Source organism: Diabrotica virgifera, chromosome 9 (genome assembly GCF_917563875.1).
Source record: "Diabrotica virgifera virgifera chromosome 9, PGI_DIABVI_V3a".
NCBI lineage: Eukaryota > Metazoa > Arthropoda > Insecta > Coleoptera > Chrysomelidae > Diabrotica > Diabrotica virgifera.
The window spans coordinates 117,643,013-117,664,811 of record NC_065451.1 but is presented as its reverse complement, the minus strand read 5'-3'; the positions used below and the strand labels follow the sequence as shown (position 1 = coordinate 117,664,811).

At 32.5% G+C, this 21,799-nt stretch overlaps 1 protein-coding gene across 1 annotated transcript; it reads right to left on the bottom strand.

Annotated features, from left to right (window-relative positions):
- Positions 1–8,857: 8,857 nt before the first annotated feature.
- Positions 8,858–11,358, bottom strand: LOC126891250 (uncharacterized). The gene is made up of 2 exons (XM_050660430.1): positions 10,906–11,358; positions 8,858–9,780 (listed from the first exon to the last, which is right to left on the bottom strand). Exons 1-2 carry the CDS (start codon positions 11,356–11,358, stop codon positions 8,959–8,961), a joined length of 1,275 nt encoding a protein of 424 aa, XP_050516387.1. The 3' UTR covers positions 8,858–8,958.
- Positions 11,359–21,799: the final 10,441 nt, after the last annotated feature.

Sequence of the window (21,799 nt, the reverse complement as noted above, 5' to 3'; positions counted from 1 at the left end):
GTTACATAATTCTGCAGCCACATGGCAGCGATTTATTGATCGGGTAATTGGTCTCGATCTGGAACCCTTTATCTTCGTTTATTTAGAGGACGTCATCATAGTTACCCCTACTTTTGAAAAACACTTGGAGATTCTGAGAGAAGTATTATCACGGTTAGTAAAGGCAGGCCTTACCCTTAACAAGGATAAGTGTAAGTTTTGCAAACCTGAACTTAAATACGTTGGTTATGTGGTGAATTCTAATGGGTTATTAGTTGATCCTGACAAGGTCAGTGCCATCCTCCAAATTCCCCCACCCCGTAACGTGACTGAAGTTAGACGATTCTTGGACTTGCTTCTTGGTATAGGCGATTTGTGCCTAATTTTTCAGCGATTGTTGCTCTTTTATGTGAGCTTACCAAGAAGGGAAGACCTTTTGTTTGGCCAGAGGAATGCTCCAATGCATTCCAGAATATTAAGGACTTTCTGGTGACCGCTCCTATACTAGCATGTCCGGATTTTGATCTACCATTCGTCGTTCAGACTGATAGTAGTGATTATGCTCTGGGAGCGGTGTTGACTCAGCCGCATCCTGATGGGGAACGCGTGATTTGTTATTTAAGTCGGTCCCTGACAGCTCAGGAAAGGAAGTACAGCACTACTGAGAAGGAGTGCCTGGCTGTACTTTTTGCCATCGAAAAACTGAGACCGTACTTAGAAGGCATCCATTTTTCTGTGATCACAGATCATTACAGTCTTAAGTGGATAAACTCCATCAAGGATCCAGTTGGTCGAATTGCACGCTGGGGTATTCGACTCCAGCAATACGATTTTGAAGTTATCCACCGTAAGGGGAAGGACAATGTCGTACCTGATGTACTTTCTAGAGCGGTACTCATCACTGAGGAAGAACCTCCAGTCCACGAGGTTACTAAGGACATCCCCGCAATAAAAGACAAGTGGTACCTCAAAATGATTCAGCAGGTGCAGGAGAAACCAAATCTTTACCCGTTATGGAGATATACTGACAATCAATTGTGCAAACGTATTAACAAGCCATACCCTGACCTTCGTGACGACAATGATGGTTGGGTAAAGGTGGTGCCGAAGGAAAATCGTACAGAAATTATTTCTCAATACCACGATCCCCCTAAATGTGGTCACGCAGGGACTTTTAAGACTGTTGCTCGGATTACTGAGCACTACTTTTGGCCAAAACTCCATACAGACGTAGCTCAGTACATACGTCGTTGTCGAGTTTGTTTAGGAACTAAGCCCGAACAGAAAAAGTCGGCTGGATTAATGTTAAGTCAGGCCCCAGTTGTCAAGAGGCCTTTTGAAATTTTAAGTATTGACATTGTTGGTCAATTACCTCGTTCTGTCGCAGGGTTTTCCTTTATCCTTACTGTATGTGATATTTTCAGCAAATTTATTTTATTGTTTCCTCTGAGACAAGCAACGGCTAAAATGATCACTAAAATCATTGAGGAACAAGTGTTTTTAGTATTTGGAGTCCCTCGAAAGGTAATAACCGACAATGGTGTGCAATTTCAGGGTAATTTGTTCCGGAATTTGTGTAGGGAATATAAGGTTCAGCTAGGCTTTATCTCAGCTTACCATGCTCAGGCAAATCCTGTAGAACGTTACCGCTGTACGTTGAAGTCTATGCTTACTGCATATGTAGCCGATAACCACAGGAAATGGGATTTGTATCTTCCTAAAGTGGGCTTAGCTATGAGATCAGCGACGCATGAGACCACACAACTAACCCCAAACTTTGTCATTTTTGGGCGAGAGGTTAGGCTGACAGGAGATAGTTCTGAGTTTAAGCCAGAAGTTAGGTCGAAAGCACTCGTGGAGGTATTTGTGGATGTATCTAAGCGGTTGACAGCAGCTTTTAAGAAATCACACAAGGTATAAGATTTAGGACATCTTGGATATTAGTGCACCCTATGTAACGCACAGCTGAATCTTATGTTTGTGCGTCACAGTGTTGCCATGCCATATCTTTCATAATTTCAATAAATGTTAAATGCACCTACAAGAATAATAGAATAAGAACGTTTACTTCTCCTTCATTATACTAGGTAGAATGACAAATGATGTGTCAAATGAAAGCTTATAATCCAAGGATAGTAATAAAGATGAGAAATTAGACCTGGATTGTCTGTCCCTCAAAAAATAAGCGTTATATTGGGGATTTCTAATGTCGACATTAAAAGTTGCACTATTTTTTTTCTATAAAACATTTTGATCTAAAACTTACCAGAAAACTTCTTTGTACTCTTTGCTTTCAAATAAACGTGATTAAGAAGCTAAATTTTAAACTTCGTCACACAACTTTTGCGATTAAACTTGGCAATGCAAAAATCCGCACCTTTTTCTTTGAAAAATTCATAACCTGTATCATGATAAGAATAAAAACTTGAAGCAGGTACCTTTGTCTTCAGAAATGTTAGAGCTATATACTGTAAAAATTTCAGAAAAGAATATTGAAATGGAACAGAGTTGTAGCGAGGTAAACGCAAAAAACGTGATTTCATTTTTTTATTTTTAGGTTAAAATTGCGATTTTGACAATGTTTCCCCACAGAAAATTCAAATAGTCCAGAGAAATAAGATTTTTCTCGTGACACATCCCCCTCCAGGCCGAAACCAAATTTTTTGAGTAGTATGGACATCTATATTAATAACCTATATGTTTCCTGCAGCCGATTTTGATGATATACATAGTTATAAACAAATGAAGATCAAAAAACGCTAAATTTTCGCTTTTTTCGTCTATTACTAAAAAGTGAAACATTTTAAACAAATTTGAGAGTCATAAACTGATAAATCATATAAGAAGCTTCAATATGGCGTCCGCTGCATATGTCTATGCTTAATTGTTGCTTAGAAAATTGGAAAATAAGTCATAAATTTTGAGATTTTATAAATGTTCATAACTTATGTAAAAATTAAGTTCGAACTTTCTTATTACACAGAATGCTGAGACTTCTGGTGCTTAAATTATATTCTAAATTTCAAATCAATTGGTCAAATAGTTTAAAAGTTATTTAATTTGTTTATATATATATATATATATATATATATATATATATATATATATATATATATATATATATATATATATATATAAACGTCCAAGGAGTAATTGGGTTACTAGTAAATAAAAAAGTACTGAGATAACAGCTGGGAAAACCCTGGTACTGAGGAAGCAATGAAAGACTGGTGCTTCAAAGTGAGTGCCTTTTATTTTGGTCAAGCTTTCGCCTATTGTTTTTAGGCTTCTTCAGGACTTGCTACAAAGAAGAACATTCTTTACAAATATGTTTAAAGATAGAACAAGCAATTCTTACCGAAATAGGTGCACTAGTGCTCAGTGAAAATAAGAATACATCTTTTACCTTGCCTTTTTTGTGTATACAAAGTAATACAGATATTTTTGTTGTTATTATTTAGCTAATAAAACCAGATATCGAAACTGAGTCAGATCCTCTCTATTCAACCTTGATTGTTGACAATCGACAAAAAAATAAAAAAAAACGGAAGAGGACGTTGACAATCGATGGATCGATAGGTGTCATTTTGTAAATAAAAAAATCAACTTCTAACGACACTTGTCCAAATTTTCTTACAATGGATTAGGTTGAATAGAGAGGATCTGACTCAGTTTCGATATCTGGTTTTATTAGCTAAATAATAACAACAAAAATATCTGTATTACTTATGTATACACAAAAAAGGCAAGGTAAAAGATGTATTCTTATTTTCACTGAGCACTAGTGCACCTATTTCGGTAAGAATTGCTTGTTCTATCTTTAAACATATTTGTAAAGAATGTTCTTCTTTGTAGCAAGTCCTGAAGAAGCCTAAAAACAATAGGCGAAAGCTTGACCAAAATAAAAGGCACTCACTTTGAAGCACCAGTCTTTCATTGCTTCCTCAGTACCAGGGTTTTCCCAGCTGTTATCTCAGTACTTTTTTATATATATATATATATATATATATATATATATATATATATATATATATATATATATATATAAATATAAAATTTATATAATTACTGTCAGCAAAGACTCATTGTCTTCTTAATTATATATATATATATATATATATATATATATATATATATATATATATATATATATATATATATATATATATATATACAAGAGCACTAAAGGCCTTAGAGGCCCATGGCTTGAAAAGTTTGTTTTTTTCTTTCTTCATTTTCACGTTTCTTTATGTGCTGAGCTCTTCTCTGGCTTGATATGTGATTTTCCTCCATTCCTTCCTGTCACTCATTTTTCTTTTTTGGCCCTCTAGCCCCATTCTTTCCAAATCTTTTTCGACGTCTTGCTTCCATCTATTTTTCGGCCTTCCTCTTCTCTTTCTTGAAGTTATAGTGTAGTTTAGTACCTTTTTTGGAGTCCTCGTGTTTGGCATCCTTTCAATGTGACCTCGCCATCTAAGTCTCTGAGCCTTTATCACTCCTATTATATTAGGTTGGTTGTATAATTGCTTTAACTCATCATTTGATCTTCTTATCCATAAACCGTCCCTTATTTTTCCTCCATATATCTTCCTTAGTATTTTCCTTTCCCAGATCTCCAGTAAATTTTGTTCATTTTTTGTCATTGTCCATGTCTCACTGCAGTATGTTACTATTGGCTGTATAGTTGTTTTGTATAGCTGTACTTTTGCCCTTCGTGATAGAAACTTGCTTTTCAACATTACATTAAGCGCATGTACACTTCTATTGCCTGCCATTATTCTAGCTTGTATTTCTTCTTTAATGATAGGTTTACGTGATATTATTGCCCCTAGGTATGTAAATCTTTCTACCATTTCGAATTCGTATGATGTTCCTTCTTCTGCTTCTACTTTAAACTTTTGACCATTCCTAAACTGACCATCTGTCCACTCCATACATTTTGTTTTAGTTGAATTTATATATAGTCCCATTTTCTTCGCTGCTTTTACTATTCTCTGTACCATCTCCTGTAGCTCTTTTTTTCCTCTTGCCAGTAACACCACATCATCCGCAAACGCCAAAACTTGGTGTCTTCTTTGATATATGAGTCCTTCTCTATTGATTTTTGCTTCTCGCATTATTTTTTCTAGGCATAAGTTGAAGAGTAAAGATGACAGAGGATCGCCCTGTCTTAATCCTTCGTTTACTATAAATTTTTCTGATGATTGATTGTTTATTTTGACTCTGTTTTCTGTATTCTTCAGAGTGAGATGTATCATGTTACGTAGCTTTCTGCTAACTCCCAATTCCTCAAGCGCCTCTTTTAATTTCTTCCTCTTTATTCTATCGTATGCTTGTTGGAAGTCGATGAATAGTGCTATCGTTGGTAGGTTGTGTTCATAGCTTTCTGCTTGTAATTCTCTGATTACGAATACTTGGTCCGTTGTGCTTCTCCCTCTTCTAAATCCGCACTGATATTCGCCTATTATATTTTCAGCTTCTTTTTCAAGTTTGTCTTTTATTGATTTTCCTAGGATTTTGTATACGGTATTTAATAAAGCTATTCCTCTGTAATTACTGCATTCTGTTTTGTCGCCTTTTTTATGTAATGGGCAGATAATTGCTTCCTTCCAGTCCTCTGGTATTCGTTCTTTTAACCATATATCTTTTATGATTTTGTGTATCCAATCATTCAGCAATTTTCCACCATATTTCATCATCTCTGCTGTTATGTTATCGCTTCCAGGGCATTTGTTGTTTTTAAGATTTCTAATTATTTCCTCGATTTATTGTTTGCTCGGTGGATTATCTTCTATGTCTTCTAACTGTTCATTTTCTGTCTCTGCTTCTATGGATTCATTTTGGTTTGGCTTATTCTTGCCATTTAGTAATTCGTCAAAATACTCTTTCCATCTCTCTACTATTTCTGCTTCGCCGCTTATATTATCTCCAGCTTTGTTTTTAACGAATATGGGTTTTTGCTGGTATCCTCTTTTCTCGTTTCTGGCACCTTGATACAGGTTTTTTATTTCTTTATTTCTGTAGTTCTCTTCTATTTCTTTTAGCTTATTATCTAAGTGTTTTCTCTTCTTTTCTCTCAACAACCTCTTTACTTTTTGTCTTTGTTCTATATATCTATCATGCGTCTCTGTTGTTTCTTTCTTGATCATTTCCATCCTTAATGATTGTCTTAGTTCTATTTCTTTTTGGCACTCTATGTCGAACCACTCCTTCCTCTTTTTAATCTCTTGTTTATTACATTCTTTTGCTGCTTTGTTCATTACTTGCTTTATGATTTCCCAGTTGTTCTCCGTTTGTTCTTCTATTTGTATCTTTTTTAGTTCCCTTTCCATTGTTTCTCTGTATGTTTCTTGCTCTTTTTTGTTGCAAACCGAATTGGTTTATTTATACATTTCTTTTCTTTTATTTTGTTTTTGTTTTCAGGTATCAGTTGCTTCATTTTGATACCCACCATGTAATGGTCGGAGTCGGCATCTGGTCCTCTGTATGTTCTAATCTTCTTTATACATTGCTGCTCTTCTTTTTCGATCAGCACGTGATCTATTTGGTTTTTGGTCTTTCTATCTGGCGATATCCATGTTTCCTTGTGTATTTCTTTTCTTTCGAAATATGTGCTCATTATGATCATATTTTTTTCTCTTGCAAAATCTATGAGGAACTGTCCGTTTTCATTAGTTTCATTGTGTTTACTATGTTTTCCTATTGTCGGTCTAAATACTTCTTCCTTCCCTATTTTGGCATTTGCGTCGCCTAAAATAATTTTCATGTCGTATCTGGATATACTTTCGATTGTTCTATTTAGTTCACTGTAAAAAGATTCTTTGACATCATTATCTTTTTCTTCAGATGGTGCGTGAATATTTATGAGAGTGATTTTTTGGTATTTTCCCTTGATCCTGATACTACATATTCGATCTGATATTGGCTTGAATTCTACTATTGCTTCCTTTAGTTCTTTTCGTAGCATAAAACCTGTGCCTAGTGTTCTATTCTTTCCGCCGCTATTAAAAAACACTGTATCTTCTATTTCTAATATATCATTTCCCAGCTGTTTCGTCTCCTGCAAGGCTACTATGTCAAATTGGAACTTTTCGATTTCTCTCGCTAGATGTTTAAGTTTACCTTCTCTATATGTGCCTCTTACATTCCATGTTTTTGTCCGGTTTTCATTTTTTTTCTCTTTTGTCCTTTTTTTGAATTATCGTTATCCTTTTTCTGTACTTGTGTCGTCATCGTTATTCCCATGGTACAATTGTCTGCTAGTTTTTTGATGCTGTTTTGATCATTTTTCCTTCTTTGTCGTTCCACTTCCATTCGTTGTTGTTTACCCATATTTTTTTTACTCCAATCTTGACTTCATTTCCTTTGTTTCTTTCTTCCTGAGCAATGTTTCTAATTGTTTTCTGTATTTCTCGTTCTCTTATGGTTGCATCTTCGTTAATATATACCTTCAGCCCTCTTATTTCTTTTAACTTATACTTTTTTTCCATTATTTTTCTTTTTTCTTCCTGGTTTTCTAATTCAATGAGGCATGTTTTTTCTCCTAGCTTGTGAGCATTCCTTATTTTAACCTCTACTCCTAAGTGTTGTTTGATGAAATTGTTAGTTGTTTCTTTTAACCCTGCTTGTTCATATGTGTCTATCCTTAGACCGTTCATGACTACGTTATTTATTCGTCGGTGTTTTTCCATAACTTCCATGTGGTTTGTTATTTCTCTGAGTTCCTCCTTGATTTCTATATTCTCTTGTTTTAGTTCCGCATTTTCTTTTCTCAGCGCTCTGTTTTCTATAATGAGCTTTTCTATTGCTTCCTTGCTTTCTTTTTGATTTCTTTTTATTTCCTTAATGTTATCGGCTCATCATTATTAATAATTGATCAATTTTTGTTTCTTCATTTCTTTTCTCTTGATTTTTTGTTGGTGTTCTCGAGAACTTTTTGCTCTTTCTAAAAATATCATCTTCCTCGTTATCCATATATCTGTCCTTCCTTTTTGACCCTCCTTCTGACTGTGTGTCATCACTGTCTAAAGTTTCCAGATACCTTTCCATTTTCCGGCGCCAAACACTGTCTTCCACCTCAAAAGTGCAGAGAAGATAGCGTTTACCGTATTTATTTTGTATATTTATTATCGGTTGTTATTTTCTGTGGTTACCTGGAAAATCTACTCACAACGGCAACGTCGCAATTTCATCGGCCAGAGTTTCGTGTCTACGTTTTGTTGTTAAACAGGCTTAACAATTTTAGCGATCTAAAGTATAGTTTCCACCAGAGGAACATGAAGGAACTTTTGTGTTTCTGTTGCTTGTTGCTTAAAAATGTTTCGCAAAGTTCCTCAAAGTTCTTTTCTTTTTTTTTCAAAGTGTTTCTTCTTGTTTCGACAACAAATGTTGCATGTTTGCGATTGTTGGTGGTTTCCAGTTTTAGCGGTAAACTTCAAAAGAAATACGGCAACAACAGGCAACATAAACATATTGTTGTCTGAGTGGAAACAGATACAGCAACTTGTAGTGACTTGTTTTTGTCTAGTGCAGCTCGACGGCGAACGTGGAATAATTTATAGTCGGTCGGACGTGTGAAAAAATAGAAAAATGCCGTTCATGTGGACAAATGAGTTAGTACTCGAATTAATCGAAAACTATAAGCTTTGTGAGTGTTTATGGAATACAAAGCACGCCCAGTATAAATGTAGAAATGCGAAACACGATGCTTGGACAACATTGGCAGAAAAAACAGGCTCAAATATAGAAGAAGTGAAAAGAAAAATGAAAAATGTTATTGCACAATTCTATAGAGAAAGAAAAAAATATCGTACGTTAAAAAAGTCGGGAGCCGGCGCCGTATTTATTTCAAAGTGGTTTGCTTATGAAGTCTTGTTGTTTCTTGCGGGCAGGAACAAAGTTAGAAAATGTACTGAAAAAGAAATAACTACAAGTGAGGTACGTATTTTTTTTTGTTTTATTTGTAATTTTTATACAAAGTTAAAAATTATTTTGCCATGGAACCATTCCTTCGGGTGACATAAAATATTGAGCAAATTCATCTCGAACTTGTTTAGCTTCCAACGTTGAATTACGTGCTTGTTTTTGCAGTGATGCAAACATATTGTTGTTTATTTCGTTTCTCCAAGAACCTGGGATCCTTTCGCCCGTATCTTTGTCTTCTGAATCAAAGGTGCCAGGAGGTGAGTATGACTTTCGGGAATGTAAACTGCTTCTCAGAAAATTATGGAGATATACACATGCAGCAACAACTAATTCCACTCTGTCGGGTTCAAGTAGCATGGGTTTTCTTAATACCCTGAACCTAGCAGACATGATTCCAAAAACGTTCTCAGAAATACGCCTAGCGCGTGACAAGCGGTAATTAAAAATTCGTTTTGAGGAACCTTTCTCTTGAGTGCCAGGGTAAGGTTTCAATAAGTTTGGTGATAGGGGAAAAGCGTCATCTCCTAGAAAAACAAACGGAACAGCTTTTGTTCTTCCTGGCAATGGTTCTAATTCAGGCAAATTGAGCGTGTTTTGATATAACATTTTTTTGAAATGAGTACTGTCAAACACTCCACCGTCGGATATACGACCTTGGCTGCCCACATTAAGATACATCACCTCATAATTTGCGTTGGCCACAATAAATAACACCACACTGAAGAAGGACTTATAATTATGAAATTCACTGCCACTATGTTTTGGTGCTTGTATCATAATGTGTTTGCCATCCATAACCCCGGCACATTTAGGAAAATTCCAAAGATTAGCGAATTGATGTCCCGTAATAAGCCACTCCTCTCTACTCTGAGGCATCTGAAAAATAAAAAACAGGTAAATTTGTTTAATCAAAACTTCTCTCGCTTTAAATATAATTTGTATTTCATATTAAAAGAGTAAGAAGTAAAAATATATTTTTAATTTTCAGGGTGAAGATGATGGGTCAGACAGCAGTGCAACGGACAGCGGGGAAGTTGAATCGCAAGATTCCAATATAGCAGACGAGGCAGATGCAGTAACTGATTCTTCTTTTATTGTTGGAGAGGCGAACAATGACGTCGACACTCTGAACAAAACTGTTGGTGCTATTACTGAAACACCTACAAAGCCTAATGAAAACAGAACCAGATCTCCAACGCCTTCCACAAGCAGCACTACAAAAAGTAAACAGGGACCTAGGCTCTTTAAAAGTCCAAAAACAATGAAGAAAAGACAAGCTGATGTGAAAACTGACGAACGACAGGAAGAGGCATATGTATTGCTGAAGCAGCTACAAAATAAAAAGCCACGTAATCGGTTCCAAATTTTCGGCGAACTAGTTGCCTGTAAAATCGAAAATCTTCAAAATGAAAACGCTAAAAACACGGTAGAGCATTTGATCTCTAATATTTTGTATGACGCATCTATGGGTAAATACGATCGGCCATTTCCATGTTATCAAAGTTGGCATACACCTTCGGCCAATAACAACACAGCAAGATATTATTCAGATAACCAGAACTATTACTCATCCAGTACCAATGATTCTGTAACATCACCAGCCTCAACAACACACACACCTATGCCATCCCCAAATAGCTCTTGTTATGAAACTAACTATCTTCCCCAAACAGAGACAAACAATTCGACACTCTCAAAAGAAAAGCAGCCTTGTAGAAATCTTCAAGAATCATCTATATCTGATGCGATACGTCTGGCCATGTCAGATGCAGGACTTGATGTAAATTACTGATAAAATATTATTTGTTAAAAAGAATATCTCTTTAATTTTTTAATTAGATTTTTTAAATTTTTTATTTAGAATTTAAATAGAATATCTTGTTAATTTTTTTCTCACACTTCAAAAAATTGGTTTTTATTAAAATTTAATAAAATGTCTACTACTAATTACATTATGTCATTTGATTGAAAAGCTGTATATCTACCGAGGTATCTACTTACCTTAAGTTTATCCTTCAGAACTTCAGCGATTACTTTACATACTTCTGGTATAATTCTACTAATTGATGATACCGAAATTTTGAACAAGTACATCAAGGAATGGTAAGAATCGCCTGTTGCAAGGAATCGCAGTGTGAGCAGTATTCGTTCCATTGGTGAAATGGCTTGTCTATAATTTGTATCTTCTTTCTGTACTTTGGGGGCAATTTGACATAATAACCATTCAAAATCGGTGCTGGACATTCGTAAAAAATTTTTGACACTACCATTATTTTTATTATTTCCTATGTATACATCGTCTTTTTTTAATACATTGAGTAGATGCATGCCACCATATTCACTTCTATCACAGAGACTTGGTTTCACCCAACATTTGTGCTTTCTTTTTTTCTTTTTTGACGACAACACTATATAGGCCGCCGCTGCTGCAGCTATTTCATCATCTTGATCCATGTTTACCAACCGCGGTGGAAACACTAAGTTGCTCTCTCTCAGTTATCAGAAACGACCGGAAACAAAAAGTTCTGTCAGTGGAAACAAAAAGTTTACATTTGTTGCTAATAAGTTCCTAAATTTACAAACAAGAAGAAACACAGGCAACAAAAATGTTGCTACATGTTGCTATTTGTTCCTCCGGTGGAAACAATGCTTTACTTTTTGTATGTCCTTGGTTCTATTTTGATGTTATTTCACCGATTTTAATGTTTTTAATTATCACTAACCTTAACTTAATGTCTTATATTGTTCACTGGATACTTTTAATAACTTATTTCCCGTTACAACTCTCAAAAATTGAGTTTATTGCAGACGGTAAATACAATATTTGTTTTCGTTTTGACTGCCGTGTTGCCAATCATTTAATTTGTTTATCCCAAATTAATGTTTTTTGCAACACTATAAGTCAGAAAACGATGAGGTTATAGTAATACTTCGGACAGTTTATGAAAGAAGATTTATGCTATTAACCTGATTAAAAAAAAAAGACAAAAAATAATTTTAAATAGTGTAAAATTATTTTGCAAGAACATGTCGATTTTTTGCTTATAAACAATTAGAATAACTTTTGAACCGTAACCTCTAGAAAAATTATTTTTCCATATTCAGAAAGACTGAATTTTTATACACATTTATAAAGAAAAACAATTGTCCTATGACAATTAGGGAAGAAGTTAGCACCCTTCTTCTTTTAATTCACAGCAGCTTTGTTTATAACAATTAAGAAATAAAATTAGCCGCATTTGAAAGAACATACATCAAAGTTTTAACCTACCAAGTATACCAGAGATTTCCTTTCAAGGAAATCGTCCACAAAGCTTAAAATATTGGCCCTTAAAATCGGCCAGCGTTGAAACTTGCGTTAGCGATGAGAGGGGGGAAGGAGCTGTTAACTGTATCTCTGGTTCTCAATTATTTATTTCGTTGTTTCTTTTTTAATTTCTATGTACTTTTTACGTACATTACGAATAGGCGTTATTTAAATAAACTAATTGTTATATACACTATCAAATTTGTTTAAACAATTTTTTTTCAATTTTTTAAATATTTGATGTAACTTTTATTGTAAAACGTACATATTAGTTACAGGGCGTAACAAAAATACAGGTCATAAATTAAATCACATATTCTGGGACCAAAAATAGATCGATTGGACCTAACTTACCTGAATACAAATGTCCATATAAAAAAAGTTATAGCCCTTTGAAGTTACAAAACGAAAATCGATTTTTTCCAATATATCGAAAACTATTAGAGATTTTTTATTGAAAATGGACATGTATCATTCTTATGACAGGAACATCTTAAAGAAGAACTATAGTGAAATTTGTGCATCCCATAAAAATTTTATGGGGGTTTTGTTCCCTTAAACCCCCCAAACTTTTGTGTACGTTCCAATTAAATTATAATTGTGGTACCATTAGTTAAACTCCCTGTTTTAAAACTTTTTTGATTCTTTGCATTTTTTCAATAAGGCAGTTTTTATCGAAATGCGGCTTCTTTTTAATATGTTTACATAAAGATTTTATGGGGGTTTTGTTCCTTTACACCCCCCCCCCCCAATGTTTGTGTACGTTCAAATTAAACTATTACTGCGGTACCATTAGTTAAACACAATGTTTCTAAAACTTTTTTGTCTCTTAGTATTTTTTCGATAAGGCACCTTTTATCAAGATTTGGCTTCTTTTTTAATATGGTTCAAAATATGCCTAAAAATGTAAATTATAAATAAATTTTCATACGATTACCAAGTCTCCATAATCGTACTTAACCATATTTAGAAATATGTAGTGGATTTGACTAATATTCAAAATATCTCAATAAAAACTGACTTTTCGAAAAAGTACTGAGAGGCAAAAAAGTTTTAAAAACATTGTGTTTAACTAATGGTACCACAATAATAATTTAATTGGAACGTACACAAAAGTTTGGGGGGTTTAAAAGAACAAAACCCCCATAAAACTTTTATGGGGTGTCAAAATTTTACTATAATTTTTTTGTAAGATGCTCCTGCCATAAAAATACCACATGTCTATTTTCAATAAAAAATCTCTCGGAATTTTCGATATATTGCACAAAATCGATTTTCATTTTGTAACTTCAAAGGGCTGTAACTTTTTTTATGTGCATATTTATACAAAGGTAAGTTAGGTTCAATCGAACTATTTTTGGTTCCAGAATATGCGATTAAATTTATGACCTGTATTTTTGTACACCCTGTAATTATTATCCTATTCAATTATTCCTAAATCTAACATTGGCTGATAATATTGAATTAAAAATAAAAAATCTCAAATGAACTAGGTTTTATTTATTGATAAACATGCTACTAGATATAAACGAAAAATTAAATGTAACAAAATTAGAGAGAGGATACAAAGAACAAAATTATTTTCAGAAATTTTCTACAATATTATAATAATTGTATCTTACAAGATTGAAAGTTATAATTTTAAGATTGCAAAAAAAAACAAAAATTAAGATATTTCATATATTTTGGTATTATAACAAGACTATTAAAATAAAATTAAAGGAGATTTATTTAGGAATACTTGTATTTTTATGAAAAACGTAACAATTATCAGTTACCCATTTAATATAAGTTATTGTAAAGTCAAGTGCACATGCAAAATATCGTAAAAGAATTTCCAAAAATGGTTTACACAATTTACATAGTTATTTAAATAACCACTTTATTAACAAAAAACATATCCGTAACGTACGCAAAGAGTACATACAGATTAAAAAAAGAAACTCCAAAATAGATAATAGTGAAAGATAGAGGTTTTGGTTATCGAAGTCCATAAACTATTTATATCTCTGTACTAACAAGTACTCGGTGCAACCAGTTTTGCAAGAGCAGATAGTTTATTTTAATAAAAGATCTGGTATAAAGAAGATCTTTTGATCGAATCGGTACTAATGGTTCTTAGCTTAATTTTCAACCCCAACCAATTACGTTTATCTCTTGTTTGGTGGTTCTGTAACTTCAGTTTTTCATTCATCTAATAGCATGTTTACCAAAAAAATAAAACCTAGTTCATTTGAGATTTTCTGATTACTATAGACCAATACTATTTCTATAAACAATTGAATGGGATAATTTGTTGTTTCATACTTTAAATTATTACTAAGTTTAATAAAAAACTATGTATTATTATATTATTCATAAATATACACCTTTTGTGATTAAAATTACTTCAAATATTATTAAAAAAAATTGAAAAAAAAAATTGTTTAAACAAATTTGATGGTGTATATAACAATTTATTTATTTAAATAATGCATACTCGTACTGTACGCAAGAAGTACATATAAATTAAAAAAAGAAACGTCGAAATCCGTAGGCGAGAACAAAAGATACAGCTAACAGTTCCTTCCTCCTTCTCATCGATCTCCCAAGTTTCAAGGCCGGCCGATTTTAAGGGTCACATTTTGAAGCCTTGTGGACGATTTGTTTGAAAGTATATATTTTTTATATTTGGTACATTAAAACTCTGAAGTATGTTCTTTCAAATGTGACTGATTTGATTTGAAAATTGTTATAAAGAAAGCGGCTGTGACTTAAAAAAAGGGGGGCGGTCAACTTCGTCCCTAATTGTCCTAGGACAATTTTTTCTTTTTTAAATTTGTATAAAAATTCAGTCTTTCTAAATATGAAAAAATAATTGTTCTACGGGTAATGGTTAAAAAGTTATTCTAATTGTTTATAAGTAAAAAATCGACATGTTCTTGCAAAATAATTTTGCGATACTTTTTTGTCATTTTTTTTAAATTAAATTATTAGCATAAATCTTCTTTCATAAACTATCCAAAGTATTACTGTAATTTCATCATTTTCTGACTTATAGTGTTGCAAAAAAAATTAATTTGGGATAAACAAATTAAATAACTTAAACTATTTGACCAATTATTATGAAATTTAGAGTATAATTTAAACACCAGAAGTTCCAGCATTCCGTATAATAAGAAGGTTCTAAGTTAATTTTTACATAAGTTATGAATATTTATATTAACTCAAAATTTATTAATTATTCTGCAATTTTCTAAGCAACCAATAAGGATAGACATATTCAGCGGACGCCATATTTAAGTTTTTTGTATGATTTATGAGTTTCTTACTTCCAAATTTGTTTAAAATGCTTAACCTTTTGGCAATAGACGAAAAAAGCGAAAATTTAGCGTTTTTTGATCTTCATTTGTTTATAACTATGTATATCATCAAAATCGGCTGCAGGAAACATATATATTATTATTATAGATGTCCACACTACTCAAAAAATTTGGTTTCGGCCTGGAGGGGGTTGTGTCACCAACATGATATTTTTTTTCTTATTTCTCTGAACTAAAAATAAACCTCATTTTCGTTTTCAGCACCCTCGAAAATAGAAAGTATGAATAAAATTAGCCATTCACCCATCCGTGGTCAGTATCTCGAAAACTAAGCTCTCTTTTGAGGGTGTCCCTCTCGTGTATAATATCACAAAAAATTGTAACGTGATCACTTGTAACGGTGTTATAAGTGATGGTCGGATCCAATACCAAAATTTACACAGACATATTTGGGTGCACTAATATCCAAGATGTGCGATTTACTCATCGTCCCGAAAAGTTCAAGGTAGGACAGTTAGTATGGAAGAGGAATTATTCTATCTCCGATAAGGCAAAGGGTGTAACGGCTAAGTTCATGTCAAAATTTTCAGGTCCGTATAAAATTGTTGAGGTAGTCTCTCCGTGGTCGTACAGACTTGAGGATGAATCAAGTAAACCAGCTGGCGTATGGCACGCAAAGGATGTAAAAAGTCATCCTCCTGATGAAGAAGACTCTCAGGGAGAAACATAGGGTATTAAAAGTTTTTTTTTGGGTTGTCTTGTCGGTTTTGTAAATGTGATGTTGATGGTTTCCTTTCTGGAAAAAAACTTTTTCCCAGGTAGGAGGGGTGTTGTTACGCTTGAAATGCTACAATTGCTATTGTTGTAGCGTTAATTATTGGAAATTCATGTAAATACAATATGCATTCACAGAATATTAATTGCTCAAATAAATGTAGTATTATATAATTGATTCCGTTTCCCGATAGTAAATAATATAAATATAAAAGTAAAAATGATTTATTTGCTTATATATTAACAGCTTAATAATGTTATCTTTTATATATCTTGATAAAGTTTGTTCAGATGTGGATGTAGTGGTATCTGGTTGCCAGTATGTAGAAAGTGATTACTTTGGTAGTAAAACTTGTAATAAATAAAAGATCATACGTTAGAGTGTTCCTTTAAGATTTGAAGAGAACTACTGACCTTTCTGTTCTTTCGGTTAGATCTGTTCTGGTTATTATAGCCTTTGGAGGTAGGAAGCCTCTTTGGTTTAAAGAATCTAAAAATAAATATAGTAAATAAATGTATAAAGACAATGTTTACATGGTTGGTAAACATAGGTTAAGGTCACGTCCTTGTCTTGTCAAGTCATTGTGTCAAAGGTTACAGTAGTACCAGAAGTAAATTAGTACACAAAGTACCCTAAAATTTAGTAAACATTTAGGTGAACCTAGCTTTAATGCAGATTTCAAAACATGAGTTGGTAATTATATTTTTCCTAGTGTCAGAATTAATTGACATTTGGACATTTTCCTCCCTTCAGATGGAATTTGACTGGTGATCTTATAGGAAGTCCTACTTCTCTTAAATAGAGGATTTACACCACAATTTTTATCTGAAGTAATCTTAGGAAGTATGAGCTTATTTCTCAAATCGGTTTGAAAATAAGGAGCCAGGAAGACTGGGATTTATAGCTTCCTAGATGTTTTGCAAAGTTTCTAAGTGAAACATATAATTAGGCCACATTACATCACATGGTGAGGAAGAATATATTATCAATTCATATTAAAGTGGTAGAATTAGTTAGTGAATTAAGCTAGCTTAGTAGAACTCATTTCACATTCATTATTAGCAGAATTCACTAATTTATTTTCTAGAAGTAAAAATAATACTTAACTTTAACGCTATAACCATTGTCATAATGCTTGGTTTGTTTTAGGCCTTGTTTGTTTGGTTAGTTTTCCGCTTGTTTGGTTTTCGCTGTGTCCGTTTTCAAGGATTGGCATTATTCTCCATTTTGTACTGGACTGGAATGGGTTTTGGGGCATATAGTAGCATCTTACCGTTGGTTCCGAACAGATAAACACCTGAATCTGTGGTCTTGGTTGGTCCATTTGCACTCAGCAGAAGCCCCAGATACCACGAATAGAGTACCGCACTTCAAAATCAATTAAACTTGGTGGCTACGGACTACGAGCTTAGTGGTAGGACTAATTCTACGCAGTAATCCACTAATCAAGGTAGGCTCTATCCTTATAATTTTATTGTGTGAACATGACCTAGTCAGCTTGAGGCCCTTCCAGTGTCACATTTTCTGAAAAGAGAAATTCCATCAGAATATGAACTTACTATACATAGTTTTGAAGGGTTGTAACGTTACAAACGTCACATCTTTGATATTTTATTTTTAAATAATTATTTTATCTTATTTCCTTTAATATTTCATTAATAATTATCTTCTTCTAATTGGTTTACCCATTTTCCCCTTTAAAAATCGGTTGGCGCTCTCTTTTATTACCCTCTTTTATTATCTTCTATTTAATATATCTCTTTCATTTAAATCATCATACTGAACATACCTCGTATATTCATACTCTCCAAATATCTGTATTTTCAATACGGAACATGCCGCTACTTCATAGTACTTGGTTGTCATTTTAAATGTCGTTTTCAATGACAGTGTCACTTCATCGACTTGACCCCCTACTCCCTGACATACACTGGAAGGGAAAAATTAATCCTTAAAAAGGCATGTAATTCGAAAAATAAATCATTTCTATTTCAACAAATCATCTTCCTCTTGGGGTGAGCTACATATAGTTTTTTTAATAATTTCTTACAGTAATTATATTTCTCCATCTAACAGTTTTTATATTGTTTTTTTATCTAACCTAACTTCCAATGTCAGACCATGTGTTCTGATATTTTAGTTTCAAATATAATTATCTTTTAATTTACATGTATGCACGTTTAGTAATCAGAATTTTAACTATTCTCATCTAAATTTCATTTGATTTATTCTTGTCATCTGCTACTCTTTCTGACGATTAGAACGGCAGATGGCACACGTTGGTTTTTCTTCTTGATGATTGATATGTGTCTCTATTTTATAGTTTTTTTGGAAAGAAACCACTTTTCTCCCTTCGGGAGTTTCAACAACCCTCAAATCGCCGGCGATACAACAACGAGGACCATGTCATCAGGGCTGCAACCACATAACCAAGACTGCAACGACCAACATCCGTAGGCCTGGTGGAATACAACACCTACAACCCCAGAGCCCGTTGCAGAACCAGCAGCAGTACCATACGACATCAAGAAGATACCATCAGCTACCAAAAGCCATAAGTATAATCCAGAATTGTTAGTTTTTGGCAAGAATTTGAATACATTTGTTAATGCAATTTACTAAGTCATTTTATTTATTATATCTTTATGAACAATAAACATGATTAGTTAAAATTATTGTTTTGTTTGCTTCCATTCCAATTTTCATAGTTCATATCTGAGGTTAGGACAAGACGAACACACACCTGAGTGACTGAGCTAAGCTAAGGGTGTAACGATGGCTATCTTGGTTAGTTGAGGTAATATTTTCGAATATTGTTTCAATTAGCTGGGGTAGTCCATCGCTTTTCGTTACACTGGCGCACCAACGCACTTGTCTTATCTGATAGAACGTTGAATTTTGGTTTGGTGCAAGCATACAAGCATTAATAAATACTATTTTCTTATATTTCATTTTTATATTCAATTTTTGCAGTAAATCTATATATATTATCTATTTTGGTACTTTTTGACTACCTTTTTGACTAATTTTTATATATTTTCACATGTTATGGGTCAAAAAGTATTACCAGTTTCAATAATTTAATTATATATTTCAGCATAATTGATTTAAAATACATTTACAGTTGCAAATATTGGTATATTTAACATTTGGAACTGTTTACCTACTTTTTTTTGGTTAATTTTTATGTTAGGACCTTGATAGTAATGTCCACATGGCATTTTTCCTGTTTTTTCCAATTTAACCAGTTTTTTTTGGTAGTTCTTCTTTAATTACAAACCCAAGAGAATTTTTCCATATATTGTCATATTTTCTGTACTTTTTATACATACTATTTCTTCTGCATTCTTTTCATAGGTACTTCTGTGTACTCTAAAGTGCATTTAAATCTTGTTTTATTACTTATTTTCAATTACTTTTTACTTATTCTTATATTTCCTAGTTGTTTTCATATATTTATTACCAATTTTGTACAACTACCAAAAATTTTGTTGTTTCCGTCGAACTTTCTGTTCGGATGGTATATACTACTTTACTTGTATAGTAAAGACTAGGACAATTTTCAAGTTCTTTTCTTTCATTGAGGTATTTTATTCTTATTCTTCTTCTTTACGTATTCAGAATATTAATTTAAACCATTCTTCTTCTTGTCTTGAATCTCAAAAAAAAATTTTGTTCGTAAAGCATGATATTTTACATTTTTCAATTTTTTGCATTATTTCACTTATATTAATTATGATAAACATTATATTTAACATCTTTTTTATTTAACAATGCCCTATTTATCTATATATTATTGTTTTATTATTTTATTTTGGGTGTTGTACTGATTTTTGATACAGATTAGCATGAAAGCCTCATCCGGCACTTATAAGTTGTGTATGGCTTATATATAGCTGCATAGACACCTAGTGTTTTTTTTTCCTAGGGTACATATAAGTTATCCATAGGGTTGGGCCAGATCTATTGAGTCTGAGTTCCGTTTTTTTTGGTCTTAATGACTGTTGATATACAGTTTAATGCTGTATATTATTTTTAGGATGATGTCTTTTATAAATTTTTTCTTTTGGAGTTCAAACAATTCTATGCATATCTACTTTTAGAAATCTGGTGTAGAATTGTGGCGCTTTGAAGTATGATTGTAGTTTAGCTACTAGCATTTGTTATTTTCCATCTTTGCAAATCATATTTATGCATTTTTATACATATATTTTGTTCTCTAGTGTAGATCCCTGGTATGCATTTGATGGAAGTAACATTTGCATTATGTATCATTATCTCTCTCTTTATTAACTTATTGGTTAAGTCTTTTATGACTAGTTTTATGCAGTTTTTTCAAACCCTTTGGTGTAGAACTTTGTCTTATTTGGCTTTCCATATAGTTAAGACTTATTTTTTTTTAATAGTTTATCTATAGTTGCACTTGCATTTCTTTTCATTATATTATATTTATATTATCTTTATCTACTTATATGCTTTTACTTACCTTGTCATATTGATTATTATTTTTATTACCTTACTTTCCGTACTTGAGTTATCCAGGGTACTGGTGTTTTGTTTCACTTCTTAGTAGCTCCATTAGCTATTTATTTTATTAAGGATGTAATATCCATTATATTTACTTAAATTTGGTTATATGCCTTTAATTTTATATAAATACCAGAATATTTGCAATGCAATTCATTTTTAATATGTCTACATTATTTGACTATGGTTACTTACTTACTTTTGGATTATTAGTAAAATTTAATTATTACTTACACTTTATACTACATGTCTTTATAATTTTGAATTAATTTCATACTTTTTTAAAGTACATTTATTTTTTTTCCAGAGATAGATATTCTCTGATGTCATTTATTTATAATAAATAAATATTTTATAGTGTGATGAATACTACAATTCATTGGGTAATATTTTTATTTTCCCCAGAGTAACATCTGAAAATTATTTTGGTACTTTAAAATTTTTTATGATTAATAATTTAAATTAACTATATACATTGACTTAATGATTACTTTATTATCAGTATTTATTTTTGATTTGTTTTGAACGATTACTACTGCATATATTTATTTCTGGTTAGAACTTTGATTTCTTGTTTTCCTTGAGAAAAATTTCTCACCTGTGTTCGAAATTTTTCTGATGAGTGGAGGGAGTGTGTAACATTCCTGTTTTCTTTGAGAAAAATTTCTCACGTGTGTTCAAAATTTTTCTGATGGGTGAGAGGAGTGTGTAACGTTACAAACGTCACATCTTTGATATTTTATTTTTAAATAATTATTTTATCTTATTTCCTTTAATATTTCATTAATAATGATCTTCTTCTAATTGGTTTACCCATTTTCCCCTTTAAAAATCGGTTGGCGCTCTCTTTTATTACCCTCTTTTATTATCTTCTATTTAATATATCTCTTTCATTTAAATCATCATACTGAACATACCTCGTATATTCATACTCTCCAAATATCTGTATTTTCAATACGGAACATGCCGCTACTTCATAGTACT

Bases quoted from the DNA above. Each gene is read 5' to 3' on its own strand.
- LOC126891250 (XM_050660430.1), bottom strand. From the start codon at position 11,358: ATGGATCAAGATGATGAAATAGCTGCAGCAGCGGCGGCCTATATAGTG. The intron at 9,781-10,905 runs GTAAGTAGATAC...TTTATTTTTCAG, and splicing joins TTCTGAAGGATAAACTTAAG to ATGCCTCAGAGTAGAGAGGA.